The 16,853-nt window shown below is 38.9% G+C and overlaps 1 protein-coding gene across 1 annotated transcript in view; it reads right to left on the reverse strand.

Moving 5' to 3' along the window:
* dnah5 (dynein, axonemal, heavy chain 5) overlaps positions 1-16,417 on the reverse strand; it is a 100,732-nt gene extending 84,315 nt beyond the window's left edge. Inside the window, exons 1-13 of the mRNA XM_040117368.1 lie at positions 16,328-16,417; positions 6,888-7,022; positions 6,443-6,527; positions 6,113-6,276; positions 4,912-5,130; positions 4,436-4,573; positions 3,763-3,939; positions 3,493-3,606; positions 3,203-3,310; positions 2,573-2,695; positions 1,938-2,153; positions 614-721; positions 206-291 (exon numbers count right to left, since the gene is read on the reverse strand). Coding sequence (XP_039973302.1) covers positions 206-291; positions 614-721; positions 1,938-2,153; positions 2,573-2,695; positions 3,203-3,310; positions 3,493-3,606; positions 3,763-3,939; positions 4,436-4,573; positions 4,912-5,130; positions 6,113-6,276; positions 6,443-6,527; positions 6,888-7,022; positions 16,328-16,417 — 1,763 coding nt within the window. The remainder of the gene's footprint in view (positions 1-205; positions 292-613; positions 722-1,937; positions 2,154-2,572; positions 2,696-3,202; positions 3,311-3,492; positions 3,607-3,762; positions 3,940-4,435; positions 4,574-4,911; positions 5,131-6,112; positions 6,277-6,442; positions 6,528-6,887; positions 7,023-16,327) is intronic.
* Between the last annotated feature and the right edge of the window lie 436 nt (positions 16,418-16,853).

Consider the following 16,853-nt stretch of genomic DNA (forward strand, 5'->3'; position numbering starts at 1 on the left):
GGTCTACAGAGAGAAAGGTCTGTTCTAAATTCTGCTGGTTTGCCTTGTCAGCCATTTGATTAGGGGCTGGTTTCAACCTGAGATGCCAGATGAATGGTACTAATCCGCAGGTAGGATAGAGAAGTAGCAGTTTTCTGTACTGAGGACCAGACAGAGAAATACCTGTTTAGGTGAATATGATAAATAGTGCTAAAGAGTGGGTTACCTTTCAAATTTCTTCAGCACATTTAAAGCTCTTTCGGTATTTTGAATTTTTTCAAAGGTGCTATCCATGAAACTCTTCAGCTGATTCTGGAAGCACAAAGACCAACAACAACATTTACAAAATGACAGACTAATGAGGTAGGGCACAGTTGTTTTCATTTAGCTGATTAGACATTTTCTCAGCACACGGACAGTAGGTGTGCACACACTAAGCTTGATTAACCTCTCCTGTTAGTTTAGTTGCACTTGTTAGGGCAGGGCAAATTACACCTTTATGATTCCCCCTAGCATATGGACTTTGGTGGCCCCATGTTACAGAGTAGATGTCTAATCAGCCACAATAACTGAAAATAACTGTGGGAAATGGGGGAAACAAACAAATTAGTTTTGTCTATAACATTTGACTTACATGGAGCTCAGAGGTGCTTTTGCAGAATTCCTCATAGTCAACATCAAAGTCAGTTCTTCTCTGGTCTAGGAAGCTGTAGTGTTTTTTCTTCATGTTCAGCACAATAGCCTATCACACACACAAAAACACAAGCATACAGACGTGTAAACATGCATGCATACACAAGTTTTATTGTTAAACATTCATCAGTTCTAAATCAATAGTTTTAATGCCTCTCAAAAGTCGGCCTCACTAGTCTGCTGCAGTCAAACCTGAGCTTGGAAATATCGCTATTCAATCTTTATTCCCATTTCTTTGACCAACTGTGTGTCAGGGTTTCAGGATAACATCACACTGATGTTGGCAACACTTCATCTTAGTCTGGGAGTTAATCAAAGTTTTAGGGACAAAAGGACAAATAGAGCGCTAATAATAATAATAGCGGAAATGTAACACAGAATCTGTAATCTATTGTAATCAAGTTCTGTTTGGTTACTTGGCCTATGTAAGGACTGATGGAAATACAGTAGGTAAACTGGGCACCATAAAAAGAATTGTACATGGGAGTGTTTGCAGCAGAAAATAACTGAACAACACCAAACAATGGAGCAACTAATATGAACAACGAATTTTGAAGTTGTCATATTGTTATTACTTGATATATACATGGTATGTGGTAAAATTTAATGACTGTGAATTTTACCAGTGCATGCAGTCAACTATGAAAATAGGCCATGCATTACTAAAAGTTGAAGACTGCAGTAGACATTACCTCCCATTTTTCTTGCATTTCTGCAGTCTGTACATGCAAGGAAGGAGAAACAGAGAGCTCACATCAATACACCCTCAAGGTGATGCTATTCAAGGAAAAAGACAGTAATCTGGCACTGTCACACTGATGTACAGCCCAAAGCTTTTTGTTAACTAACATATACTGTACTCTTCTGTTTTGCATCATTTAGGCAATCGATGTCTCAACATATAAAAATAAATAAAAATGCTTTTTTTAACATATATCTGTCCTTCATTAAATAACATGTATTTAACAAAATTAATTATTGTAATTAATCAATGAAATCATAAGAGTCAATCTCAGTGGAACTCTGCAGTATATCAATATTTTGCGCATTCCATGTATGCATTAGTTACACAAGAGATGTATTCATTGCTGTAGCCTGCTGTAACAGCCCTACATTTGCCATCCACTGACATATTCCAACATCGATGACTTGCAAAAGAAATACAGGCTCAGCTTGCTTAGCAGTGGTATTTCATCAGTTAATGAAATGGCTGTCTTTGTTATTAAAAATTTCTGGACAATAATCTGATCTAACAATATACCCACTTGAAACCTGGTGGCCAATGTCTCCAGTCCTTCTATCTTAGAGTCCTGCAGGGCAGAGTAGGTGGAAAATGTGTTGAACATTTCCAGGATCTTGTTGAGCCGACGCTGGAATGTGTCGAACTTCCCAAAAATGTACATCTCACTGAAGTCAAACTGTCTCTCTGAGGGAGTCTCTTCCAGCTTCTCCTTGGTTTTATGGAAACACCGCTGGTACTCCTGGAGGACACAGTTTGACACGTAACAAAACAAGTCACTTTCATTTTCATCTATCCATCAAATCAAGGTGGCGGCGATTGGTGGTTGAAACGTAACTTTGCTTCTGTTCTTAACATTTCTTATATACTGGCAATGGAATTGTCTCCACCCAGTACTGCATCCTCATGTCCTCTTTGGGCAAATTTACATGTAACTGACTTTCAGCAAACCATCTAATGATGAATCATTGTAACGTGTCTGTTGTAGAGGACAAACATTGTTACCAAAACACAAATGTTAAACATATTTTTTCAAAACGAATACAACTACGGATCACCACAGAGAAACCACATTTCATGAGAACGTAAATACAGAAAAACTAGGAGATAAATTATTGACATTATAAATGACTAATTCTGGCAATAAGTAGTATCCAGTACCTGGTTTAGGTGGATGGCAGCTTTGATTTTGTCAGCAACAACCTGCTGAGGTTGGTCCCACACTGAATTAGAGCCATTATTAGTGATGTAGGCCTTACAGGCTGTGATCATCTGGTTTGTCACCTGGAGATATTGATGGGTATGGTGAAATGAAAATATGCATTTGAATTCTTTGTGTATCCAAACAACTTGAGACTATACATGTAGCTAGGGTAGCTAAATATTAGTGTACATATTATCATGAACAAGGATGTCAAGAGGTCAAAGTGGAAATTTGTTTGAGTGCTGTAATATTGTCAGGGAAACATTCTGATGTTTATGTTCTATTCACATCTATTCTTTAAAAATCGACCCAGTAATTGTACACCGAGAGAGAAATTTTAGTAGTCCTAGTGTGCATAATTGTTGTTTTTCACTTTGGTTTAAGGTAACAATAACCTTACTTGGAAATAATTGAATGCTTGACTGTTCATTTCATTCAGCAATAAAAACATGAAAATTACAGATCCCAAGAGTTCAAATGAAGACAATACCCAGACTGTAGATAAACAGCTTTGCTGAATCCCATTGTTTGTTAGAATATAATCTTCTTTGTCATTGTTGTTTGTGTGGAATAGCAGCCACTCCTACCTTAACAAAAAGTGATGTAATCTTTTCTGATGTGTTGTAGTAGCGAGAAATGCTGTGAATCATCCTGATGGCATTGATCAAACCTGGGATTGCATCCACCATTGATACCTGGGGTGAAACAGAAATTACAGCTTAAGTTTCTAATATCATATACTTGCACACTGAACAATATTTGTGTAGCATGCCATCTTCACAGTTTAAGGACAGTTCAACATGCAGACAGTACATTTGGTTTGCTTTTAATGCAGCAAACCACTTCACCTTTAAAGCGATTTAAGTATTTTTCTTACAGGGTCACTGTTGTAAAGAGGGTCACAAAACTTCTCCAGGCTGTAAAGATACTTGACATTGTCTTTGGCCTCGTTGGCTGCGTCAGTGATCCTGGTGTCCAGCTCCCGCCACGCCTAGACAGAACAAACAAAAATGAAAAAGTAATATGATGGATAGAAGGCATCTTGGGAGAATCAAGTGTCCTATGAAGCAGCCAAGAAAGAAAGAAATTTGTACTTGTGGTTCATATAGTCACTAAAACCTAGCGGTGACTGACAATCATATCTTACCTTTATGAGTTTAGATTTGGCCATCAGGAGCACACCCAGTACAGCTTTGACATCAGGGCTCTTAAGCTGGTCCAGGAGGTAGTTGAAGCGGGACATTCGTCTCTTCCAGTGGTCCAGCTCCGCCCGAGGGCCAAGGTCATCAGCCTCCTTTCTCAGCTGGTCACTCTCAGCGAGCACCTGTAGAACAGAGATACTTTATAACTACCCACTGTTTAAGCATCATTTCTGTAGTTTATCCTTTGATTTCCTTGAATTTCACATATTCCATATGGTCACTTTATTGTGGTAGTTTTGCATCCCTCCCCAACGGACCTTGAATTAATTGAGTCATTAAATGTTTGAGTTGTGAGAAATAACTATTAAAAACATGAAATGTTTTAAAGTTAACATGAGAAAAAAATCCCACTACTTTGCATCTGCAAACTTTTGTCGCTCCAGCTTCATTAAATATGTAGGACATATCCAGTCAAATATTTGTCAATATTTGTCATACATGGCACATTCAATGATATTTCAAGCAAACGTGGATCAGTTAATACATTTTCCTTTCAAAGCTGGCAGCATGCTACTCTACACAACACTGAAGAGTACAAAATTGTGTCAAGTTTAAAGATAAATAGTTATTGTTATAAGTTTGAGCATAACTTCTTACCTGTTAACTGGCATGTCTCACCTGTTCTATCTGTTTGATCCAGACTTTCATGCAAGTCTCTATCTTTTCTGTCGTCTCTGTGCTGCTGGCTGCTGCCATGTAGTCTGATGGACCTTTCAGCACCCGCAGATCAAATGTGTCACACTCTTTCAAGGTAACCTAGAGGCAAGCCATGACATGGTTTATTTTTGCTGCGATGTCTATAATTTATTTTGTTTGTGGATGTGCCTATGTGGGCTCCCAAGTTTCTGGAAAAAACGTATTTAAAAGACAGTTATTTTAGAGTTGCAAGACTTGTGAGGTTGTGGTGCTTTAAAAGTATCTTACTGCTTTTAATGAGACACTACTGTAATGAAAAAGGATTACAGATGTTCAAACTGCCTTTTCTCTATATTAATCCAAATCATCATGTATTTTTCCATGTATTTGCTTAGCAACATATACTTGCATATGTGGGATAACTGGTTAGTGCACAAATATTTAAATGACCTCCCTACCTTTTCTTGCAGACTCTCCTGTGCTCCAGCCAAAACAGACACAAAGCTTTCCAATGATGATATGAACTCCTGTTTGACACCCTGGGCCTGGGGACTGGCCAGCTCCCCCCAGCCATGGTTCATCTTGCTCAGCGTGGGGATGAAGATATCAGAGAGCAACTGCTCCACACTTTTTAACAGACCCACCTCTGTTGTGTCCAGCATATTGAAATTTACATCCTAGGACGAGATAAGTGCACACATATCCAAACATTAAAAAAAAAAATAATAATATTTAGAAGCTCCCTCAAGAACTAAACTGTAAGTTAACTTCATGACCTTTGGCACTAGGCACAGATATTTGACATCAAAATCTGGCAGTTAGGTCCAGACACAATGGTTCAAACACTATTCTACATACCAGCACAGCAGTAGATACCTTCCTAGGTTACAATATGGGCAAAAAAACCCAGAGCATTCTGTTTCAGTTTTTCAGGAGGAATGAGAAAAATACAATGAATAATGAAAGAACTAAATCCAGAACTAAATCCCAAGCAGACACAGCAAAACAAGAACATCCTGCTGAAGTTGTTGTTCACCGAGGGGCTCATTTCAGACATTCCCCTTTAAGCTAGCCAGTAATAATCCTTTAGAAATGTTCTGTTGTTGTAACACACAGACACTCGATAATTTATAGCTTTGTGAGTTTTTCTCTTGTTTTTGATATTTGGGTGTGATTACATCCCCGTCTTTGAAGCTTACTTATACCACCTGCTAATGTTCACTATCCACGACAGAAGACAGACAATGCATGCATTAGAAAATTCTCAGGGAGTTTACAGCCATAATGCTAAATCAACCTCCGGCTGCAGCAATATCTGACATACCTTAAATTTCTCACCCTGGCTCTTGAATTAATTAATTTATCCTGATTATTATTGTTTCAATTTATCTTATTTGTTTTACCCAAATGAATCCAAATACAGTAGTACCTTTAGAATGCCCCCTCTTGCTGTGAGCTTTCTGTAGCAAACATGTCCTGTTATTAGTAGTGGTGATTAGCTTTGCTGCTGACAGCAGGTGATCAGCAAGAATCAATAGCCAGAACTGCCTGTGATATCAGAGTGCTATTCCTGAACCCCCTATAGTCTCACTAGCTCTGGATGAAAATAACCTGTTTTAGGTAACGGACATATTTTCCAAAACAGTAAAACTGACTCACTCTGTGTATGTTTTCAGAGGTGATTGCCTTAGAAGTGTTGGCTCTGGTGAAGAAGACACACACACCCATCAGCGCCACATCCCTCCCGTCTGTCACAAACACTTTAAACTTCTTGCTGTGACTAGACTGCTGGGCAACAACCTGAGAGGGCGCAGAAGCTGCTGCTGCTGCTAAAACAAAGAATTGGTTACAGAAACAACACAAGGTATCATCATAGCCAGCTTTGACTTCTCACTGTGGGTAGTGATCAGGACAGAACCTCAACTTGATGTGTTGCAGTCAATCAGATATATTTTACAAATTTCATTCATTTTGGATATGATGAGTTACCCGCTTCGATTGGCTGAGTGTCCTGGTAGTAGAACATGAGGTGTGGAAGACCCTCAACCACAAAGAATTGCTCCATGCGGTCAATCTGAGAAAGATGTAAAGAAAACTTTCAGCACAATCAGACACAACAGTCTCCCAAACTGAGAGACATTGTGTAGTTGTTGTAACAGTTACTGCGGATATGTTCGGTGCAACTATGACCAAACTCTAAACTAAAATAATTAACCTTAACTCCTAACTAAATTACTCCAGTCCAGTTCTTAACCCCCAAAAACTGAAATAACTAAAAGAAAATGGATAAGGCAGTAATTTTTTATCAATAAAAATAAAAAAGTCATAATGTTTTACAAATGCTGCCATACCTATATTTTTTACTTTTAAGGCTGCTGCGGTTTTCTACCAAAAAAAAAAAAAAAATCTGTGTCAAAATTTGAGTATATAGTACCTGATTCCCCTCCAGTATGGCATCTTCCACATCAGCTTTCTCCAGTCCCAGGCATGAAGCTACAATACTGAGGATGTAGTCATGTCTTCCATCCAGCTGGGCCCGCTTAGCTTCACGCTCGTCTTTCAGCTTTTGCTAAACAAAATGTACAAACAATTACAGATAATTTATATTAGGTATGAGGATGGGGTGTCGAGTTGCTTCTAAATTTAAAAAAATGTAACGTCTTATTTCCTTTTGAGCGCTGAAACAGATGCTTTTTAAAAGACATTTAAATTCTGAACAGACTAAAATTAAACTGAATCCAGTCTAGCTCAGGTTCACCGATTGATTTAAAAAGAAAAAAAGGGGAAAAAAAGAGAATATACTCTACAGAGTTGTAATTTTTCCACAAGAAGCACATGGCGCATTAAGCCATAACATGACTGAAGAGAACACAAAGCCATTAAACCATATTTCACATACTTGGTATGTAGTAATGAGGCTTTTGGTAATGACAGGTGATTGAAGCTCTCCTGTGGTCCTATACTCTGGCTCAGACATCATTTACATCCATTCAAAGAACCGCACGTTATGTACAGTTTTCATTGAAAAAGTAGTAGAATATGTTAAAAAAAAAAAAAAAAAAATAGTAAAATGAAAAATCCTCAGTATATTGTCATGCGTAGCATCCTTTACTTTGTATATAACTACACAAGAATGAAAGAAAACATCCAAAACAGATTATCAATATTCCTTCAAGAACTTCAAATGTACGTCTTCAGTTTCATCCTTCTACTTTTTAGAACCACCTCCACGTCTCTCCTATGACTGTCTTAGCACCCTTCCAACAAATGCTACAAAATTCAGGTGTCATCCTAAATGCAGGCCATGGCTTGCATTGAGGATGGTGGGATGGTAAAATCCACAACAATGTGTTGCCAGGTTTTGCTGATTAGTAACACAGGAACCAGGTCAGCCAATAAATTGCATGAAACCTGGTGTTGTATGGTGTGCCAGCCAGGACGGTGCATTTAAAATCTTTCATTTACCCTTCCTTTTGTCTGTCAGGAATTTAAACAGGGGATGACAAGAATAGTTCTTTCTGGCTTTCTGCATTGACGTCACCATGGACTGACCATCTTTTAAAAGGCTCTCTCCTATAACAAAGCACGCTACATCTAACTGTGACTGGCGATGCCAAAAAAAGAACACTTGAGAGCTAGCTCTTTTTTATACCACTCTTTTTAGACAATTGTTAACAACTGGATTCAACTTTTACATTGAGAATGACATATTAATTGATCAAGTTTCTCATCATGTTCTCCCTTTCTCTCCTCTCTCCTCTGTGTGTTTTTAAGTACCCGTCCATGTGGTTGTGCTTTATAGAACAGGGATTTTGCTTTAATGAAGGCTTATTGTTAAATGTGTGTTTTTTGTTTTTATTTTCTCGCCAACTGAAACTGATTGCTAAAGCTTCTAGTATACACTGGAGCACAGGACATACTGCACATGCAAGCTTCACTGGATGAGTCCCCATGGATTGTGCTGAGAATCAGATTGGAGAGAATAGATATGATAGGTTTTGGGGGATGGATCAGATAGAGCCCTGAATAAAGAGCTGAAAGGAAGATAAAGAGGGAAAAAAGATGCCAAATCCGGAAGATGGAAAGGATGATTAGACGGACATGACACAGTGGAGGAAAGGACTGAATGCAGGGGCAAAAAAAAGATACAAGGGATGTAGAGAAACTGACTGAATCCCACAAAAGATGAAGAGAGAGAGATTGAGGTATAGGATGGGTTGCTGTGCACAGTGAGGAAAAGAAAAAAGACAAGAGGAGTGGGAAAATGGAAAGATGTTAAAAATGAAAGAAAGAGGGAGGAAGAGATATAGGAAAGAATGTAACAGGACATTGTAACAAGTGAGGACCTGAGGACAAGGAAGGAGAGCAAGAGTTAGGAGGTATGGACTGGGACAAAGCGAGAAGGGACAATTTTATATATACTCCAACTGGTTAAGAGTCAAGGTATTGATTCTTGTTAATTAGAGCCTAGGGGGCTGGTCTTGTGAAGCCAGAGTGAGGTGGAGCATGTCAGTAACCTCACAAGCTGTGACAAAAACCACATTGGCATGCAGGTTTTTTTGGGGCAAAGAGCCCAAATAGTTTCACTTTGCCGTGCACCTGCATCATCCGCAAAAGTCACAGCTCACCTCAACAGATTACAGGATGGTTGCTAAGCACATCAAAATTAAAGGCCTGAAATGTACTTTCGCTGGACACAGTTGAGTCACTTCACACATGAACATTTTTTACTTGTACTTTGTATTTGCTCTTTATATTTCACTCCTTTTAAAGTGTATCTTAAGTGAGCCAAATGTGAGAGAAGAGATCTTTTGTAACCACTCGAGATGTGGTAAGAGAACAAGAAGAATAAGAATAGCTCACACCTGCATGACCTGACTCCAACTGTACAATTTTCATTGAATTTTTTTACATTTTGGACATTATTTCTAAAAATCTATTCAGTCTTTCATTACAAAATAGAGACATTTATTCGGATATTTCAAGTTTAAATAAACCACTTCAGAACTCTGACAATGAATCACACCAACCTTGTTGAAGAGATATGCACACACGTTATACAGACGCAATCACTCACATCACAGGTTGACCATAAAAAAAGCATGCCAAGTCAACAGTTGCTGGGCGACCAGCCATTTCACACCTTCTCTCTGTCTTTATTACAAAATTGTGTAAACAGCCAACTCAGTCTTTAGCCGAGAGACAAACAATACAAACACAATGCAGTGTGGTGCACAATATACAAACACGCAGACTAAGTCGCCACTGAATGCAATTCATAAACCCACACAATACACTAGCCAACAATGACAGGCACACACAGACACACATCCACATTTAGCTATTCCCATAACACAGACCGAAGCCAGCACTGACAGACCCATGGAATAACAGCTACAACAGTAATAGCTTTCAAAAGCAAACAAAGCCCCATCCTGAGATAAGCTATGTCGAGACTGACAATCCCTATAATAAACAAACTGTGGATTTTGGAATTAAAGAGAAAACAGCTGTGACAGAAAGTCTGCAGGAGGAAAGTTTTGCAGGAATATAGTCTGATTATTTATCTAATATTTATTTGTATTCAAAATGATTTCAGTGCCCTGCCAAAGCTCAAATAAACACAGATAATGATTTAGTCATTATTAATCCGCATCTTCTGGGGAATAGAAATAACACACGCTGTGAAAGTCAAAACAGTGGTTGTAGATAAAGCTTTGCAGGTAATTTTGTCCATATAATTTCACATCACACCACGATAAATGAGAGATTCCATCAGTACTTGGCATAATAGATGAGAATTATGTGGACGGAGAAACTACAATGGGAGGTAAACCTCACATGCTACCACCACCACAACAGCAGTGCTGCATGGTTTCTCTTACCTGAATGACCTTGGAAACTGTTTGTTTCCAGAGCTGCTTTCGAAACACCCGTGACATGACAGTTCCTCACCTTTCTGAATCAAACCCTTCTATATCGTCTCCATAACCTTCTATCACTTTCTCATCTAGCCGTATACTCTCGCCCTCAAAGGGATTAGCCCAACAAGTTGTCCGCGGTGACAGCTTAGCCCACTGAGCCTGAAGCTATGCCTGCATTATGTTTAATGCCCCGTCCTATCAACAGTGTATGAGTTTTCACAGCCCCCGCTGGTCACCTGTTCGAACAAAGTGGAAAACACGGCCAGTTTATGAGCTGTACACACAGGTGTATCATGCACTTGTGAATCAATGCCGTCACATGCGCAGGTAAAAAAAACACAGAGAAACCGATGAAGAAAGGAACACTGACAGGTGCATATGCAAACACTTACTGTACACTCAGAAACTAGCATGCAGGAATGCAGGCACATGAATACACACGGACACACAATGGACACACACCTCAGGTATCACTGCCCTAACAGAATAGGGTAGCAGGCTGGATCATTTTCACCATAATGTAACTGCAATAGACAAACTAGTGCATGTAAATGCTTAAGGGTGGGTTCCATGCTGAGGTCATGGACACCCACTATGTCACTTATGTCACCTGATCACATAGGCCATATTAATCTAGTTAAGCTGTCCCTAAATCGCAGTGGCTATGGACTAAACGTTGCAAATACTGTAATAGTCAAAATGCAGGAAAATTTCACATGGTGCCTTTTTAATTATATCTTATATTATACAAAGCCAAGTTACGGAGGAATTGTCAAACCTCAAGGCCAGAACAACCACGCAACAGGCCAACATTAGGGTGTGTTGTTCAGTTACATTGAACTTCAAATGACCAAGGCTTTAGATTGAGATCTGGATTAGCAGCACTCACACAATATAGCTCTTCTGGATTTTTCTGACATTTCATGATACAGTAGGGCAAGAACAGAATCTAGAAAAATACCTACAAAAGTAGGAAAAATTTGATTAACCTCCCCATGTGATACTATTTAGTGCACCAGTTCTCTGGTCTGTCACTTTTTTGTGTTAAAATTCCGTTTGGATGGTAACAGACATGTTAAAATACAAAACTAACTCAGTAATAACATGACCTACTTAATTTAAACTAAATGTTGTGCCAAATTCATAATTCACGGATGTGTTTTTTGCAGTAACTACTAAATACAACAAACAGCTCTGTTGATATTTCCAGCTATAAACTTGAACTTTAATGATCTATATAAAGTTAAACAAGGGTTTCAAATAATTTTTGAAATTATTTGTGTGTTGCATGAAATACATTTAGTAAAAAATTGGGCCTTCTCCCATAAATATAGTAGACGGAATCTGTTGTCAGATGATATCAGTCCTTATTGCTCCTTGTGAGATGTCTGTCTAACCTGCAGTACACTAAAACTCTTTCAGGTAGTCTGTCACACATAAAAAGGAAACGTATTTTTTTCTAAGCTTTTCCCTTGCTTTCGCCTTCTTGAGTTTGTCTACCAAGCGTTTTGATACAAACACTTCAGCTGTTTACTGAATCCTGACACATAAATGATGAATAACATTTGGCCAGTGTAGTTAGTCAACAAGCCAAGCTGTCTGTAATTACAGAACTCTTGGGTCACCTTACCTCGTTTTGAAAGTCTGGTTTAAAACGCAGCATCGTCGGCAGCCGCCTTTCACACTGACACTTCTTTTCAAGTCATTCCACCCTCTTAATTGGCTTCGCATTTCATGACATTAGAGAATTACAGTGTCCAACAAAGAAGACAAGACAGAGAACAAGTGGCTTTGCTACAGCATGTGAGCAATCAGCCTTCTTATATGCCATGTGTGAAAGGTTACTGCCCTGAAATTATGAGAGTGTTGCTCCTAAAAGGGGACTGCTAACTAGATAATGCGGTGTTGGGTGACCACCTGTCGGCAAGGTAATTATCAAGGTCCCGCTCTCACCTTACAAGTCTATTACAACAATGGGATGGAGAGACAGGGATGAGGGTGAGTTTGGGGGTGGAAAAGGTGGATATACTGCACATGTATTGGAATACAGAATCATATTTTTAGACATAACAGACACGAACAGATAAAATATGCTGTATAGTAATAATTAGAAAATGACCCTCAACAAGACGTTTGTCACCCTCTTAAAGGACAGCAGGTTTCTCTTAGTAAACCCCTCTTTGATTATAGAATGCATTGCCAGTGTATGCTAACGGACTGAAACGACTCATGCAGCTTCAAAAGACAGATATAGAGTAAGAGTAAGATGGTGACATTTGACAGGCATTAGCTTTGTCCTTTTTTCATTCTAACATGGTGTAGGTATTATGTAACGATTCATAATTGCACTGCTGGTTTATTTGGCTTCTAATTCCTCCTGACTTTTTGCTTCAACGTAATAAAATGAATATGAAAAGAAAAGCAGTTATAGCAAGAATAAAGTAAGACTTGATGCTAATTGCAAAAAAAATTGTTGCTCACATTTAACATGGGTCAACACATATACAGTACATATGCACAGACTTATAATATTTAACCCTATCGTGCATTGTGGGAAGCAGAGTTGAAACAACTGTTAAATCATACCACTTGCCAAACAACGTATCACTAATCAGCAACTAATTTGATATTTGATCATTAAATTGTTCAAGATGTTTATAAAGCAATTGTGAAAAACATTTGCTTGTTCTAGCTTCTCAAGTGTGAGAATTTGCTGCTTTTCTCCATTGTAAATCATTGCATATAGAATAGCATTTGGTTTTGCAGAAAACAAGCAATTTGAAAATGCCACCTTGGGCTCTCTCTTTTTTGACACATTATAGATTAAATGAATTATCAGAGGAAAATAACTGATTGATTAGACTGTAATGAAAATAAATATGAGTTGCAGATCCAGTGGGGAAACCATAATCGTTTACCCAGTGAATGCACACATATACACACACAACCCCACACACCCACACAAACATAGACCTCCCACCAATTAATATTAAATTCCATTAGCTTTTACTGTGGCATCCAGCAGATGAGAGGCACAGCTTTCTCCACATGGATCTGACTGATGCTTTGATATTGAAGAAATGATTGTGAAGCTTTGCATTTAAAAGCAGTTCAGTCATCAATTTTTCACTACACCATGACTGATTTTCTATGTTGAACTGTCTGGCTGTGAGCTGCCATGAAACAGGAGAGTGAGTGTAAATTATAAATGAGGGTTGGTGAGATCTAAAGGAGAAAGACATAGACAGAGAAAGGTCCAGAGTTTTCCCTGAGGATGCTCAGACTGACACAGACATGGAGAGCTTAAACACATCTGTTTTAAAACTACACCAGTTTGTAGCACAACATATCCACGAAGCTGAGACAGCTCTGAGGACTCTGTATTTGGACTTGCACTGTTTCTCTTTTTATTGACTGTTTGGTTCTATCCACTCTTGGGTGTATCTGCAAGGTTCAGTCCAATAAATTATGATTGTTTTATATTCCCTTTATTGTGTGAAGTAGTTTCACTTCATCTCAGTCTTTTACTAGACTAAAACAAAAAGGACATAAGACATACAGATACCGTATAAATTGTCTAAAGCTCTATTGATCCACACAGTGCAGGATTATCCGTGCTAATCTGGGTCCATCCCACGCAGCAGGTAGTTCACACCAAGTCTTATCTTGTCACCTAACGTCATCGAAAGCAGACCTGTGCATACTGCATGCCAATCTCCAGCCAGCCGCAAAGGCTTTAAGTAAAAGAAAATCAGTGATTATTTGTCCAGGTCTACATGTGATAGACCAGGGTTATTTATTTATTTATTATTTATACAGTTACTGTTCTCCTGAAAAACTGACTACTTCAAATAATTCATAAACAAGAGGGAGTTGTTTACCACAGGTTTTGTCATCATATCACTTGTCATTTCTGTTGTAAATGTATAGGTAAGAACTGCAAATTAAGTTTCAACAAGGAATTTTTATGTGAATGTACATTTTCTCTTTTTTTGTTCAGCATTGCATGAAAATGAGTGCAACTGGATCAATTTGAAGAAAAGAAATTCTATTAGTCCACATATTGAGTCAGTGGAGCGGATCCACAGAGCCAGATTGCTGTGGCTTCTAGTTACTGCAGAGTTGTATATTGGTTTCTTCAAACTAATTGAAATTAAATGTTGATTTCTTCAATTACATGTTGATTTCTTCCATTGGATCCTGACCTTTGTGATGGTGGAACTGGTGAATCTGAAATGAGTGGGTGAAGTAAACACCCACAAGCAAAACAGTTGGAGTTCCTGGTTTTAGAACCACTAAATTAGCTTGCCATAGACAGAGAGAGAGTCTCACTGATAACAGTAACTATTTTGATGATGACATAGTTGCACACTGATTAAGAGCACTAGATGTAAAACATTTAAAGTTGACTGTTCAACAAGCTGCCATCTTTGTGGAGCATCATTTCATCTAAGATTGCAGCAACTATACTATGAACACACTACCATCTAGTGGACTGAGGCCCGTGATACAACCGACACATATCACTAAAGGTTGTGCTACAGCTATTTTGGACTACTGCTGAGAGGCCAGGGAGTCTAATAGTGTAGTGGTTCTCAAAGCAATCAGAAGGGCTCGGGGGGTCCTGAGTTGGAAATGAAGTGCAGATTAATTCCATCATTCTCTTTATTTTCACGTGAGAGAAGGAAATTCTGATGTATTGTTTTACTCTCTCAATTCTTATGATCTTACTTTGAGTTAGCTACATCAGCGTGTGCTTAATAGCTACCTATGTTAATTTATCTGAGGTCAGTGTTTAATAAATGACTTCATGAATTCAAACAAAATATATATCTTTTGCCCCCAAGTGATAGATGAAAGAGTTGTATTTTGATCCATTAAGCAAAACCCACCTCGTCTTATCTATAAACTGTTATTTCTAGCATTCCCAGTTTTGCGTTTTGTGGAGTGGATTGTTTTGAGGACGATAAAATGTAAAAATCAGATTTGTGAGAGACATTTGCCCTATAGCTGACAATTTATGAGGAACACCTAGCAAAAACTAATGCAGTCTGATTCAATAGTCCTGCAACAAATGCTGGTTTCATGAAGGTTATGTGGTTCAGTTTTTATTGAAACTGTTTCAGAGAGGTGTTGATTCAACTGTATGGAAATTTTAGAGACTGTAGTTTGTGGTGGTGTTTAATTGGACTGTGTTATAGAGTCAGGTGTATCTATTACTTTGTCCACCCCATTTATATCAATGAGGGCAGGATAAATAACAGAAACACCTCTCTGTATAATGCAACACGTTTCAGCAGCACCATCAACTACAGGCTCCAACACCACGCTGAATCAGTTTCAACAAAATCTAAACCTAATAACCTCCATGAAGGGAGGACTTATTGTAGAATCAGACTGCATTAGTTTCAGGTCGGTGTACCTTATAAACTTGCAACTGAGTGTATATGGCCTTTTACATTACAAGTAGACAAAATTACCAAAAGAAAAATCTATTTTTTTTTAAATGACCGAATGCATAATCAATGACAGAACAACCAAGATAAAAAAAATATACCCGTGCTTGCCAGAAGGAAGAAAGGAAGATCTGCTTTTGCACGTGTAATGAGGTGTAATCTGAATGAATGCAGCTGTGTCCAGTGATATTTTACAGATGTCAAAACAGTCATATAATAAAGACAATTTGAGGATTCTTTACACAGATAGTCCTATTAGAACCGAACAAATGATATTATTAAAAGATAATGGATTATTATTGTGGGTCTAATACCTAAAAGCAGGCTACTACACACATCACGGTTTCTCTGGGCCATATAGACAAGACTAGTCTGTTATAAGAAATATCGGGGCCTGCATTTCCCCTGGATGGGGGACACTGAGGAGATTTTCCTTACACTTACTCACGCCATCATGATAATCACTCATCTGTTGAAAGTATTTGGGATCAAACCTGCATCTCCTTGAGTGACTCCACTTGGACAGAAGGCTGGGAGGGTCTGCTCTTGTAGCTGACTTTGGTGAGCCGAGAGCTGAAAGACATGGCTCAAACATTCCCTCACTGAAAAAACCCTCCTCGATCAACCAGACTTTACGTTTGTCTAGATTGACCCGCGTCAAGTAATGCGTCTTCCCTCCGCTGCTCCCAGATTTTGCTCTCGTGGTCGGGGTGCCTAGTCTCCCCTCGAAACACGTTTTGTCAGCGGTGACCGTGTGTGTTGTTCGTGGTTTCCACGGTAACGAGGCACTCGTCACATGCACAGACGGGGAAATCTGGTCCCGTCGCATCCCTCTGTCGGAGAGGGGCAGCGCGCTGTAGCGCGGGACCCTGAGGTACTCAGCCGAAACCCAGCCAGTGCGCTTTTTACTGTCTCGTGAATGTTAGGGACGAGAATAAAATGTCTTTGTCAAGACCAGCACAGTGAGCGGGAGCGGGATAACCGGGGACAACAGTGGGTCCCGCTGTGGAACTCAATGCG

This window comes from Xiphias gladius, chromosome 22, assembly GCF_016859285.1.
Source record: "Xiphias gladius isolate SHS-SW01 ecotype Sanya breed wild chromosome 22, ASM1685928v1, whole genome shotgun sequence".
NCBI lineage: Eukaryota > Metazoa > Chordata > Actinopteri > Istiophoriformes > Xiphiidae > Xiphias > Xiphias gladius.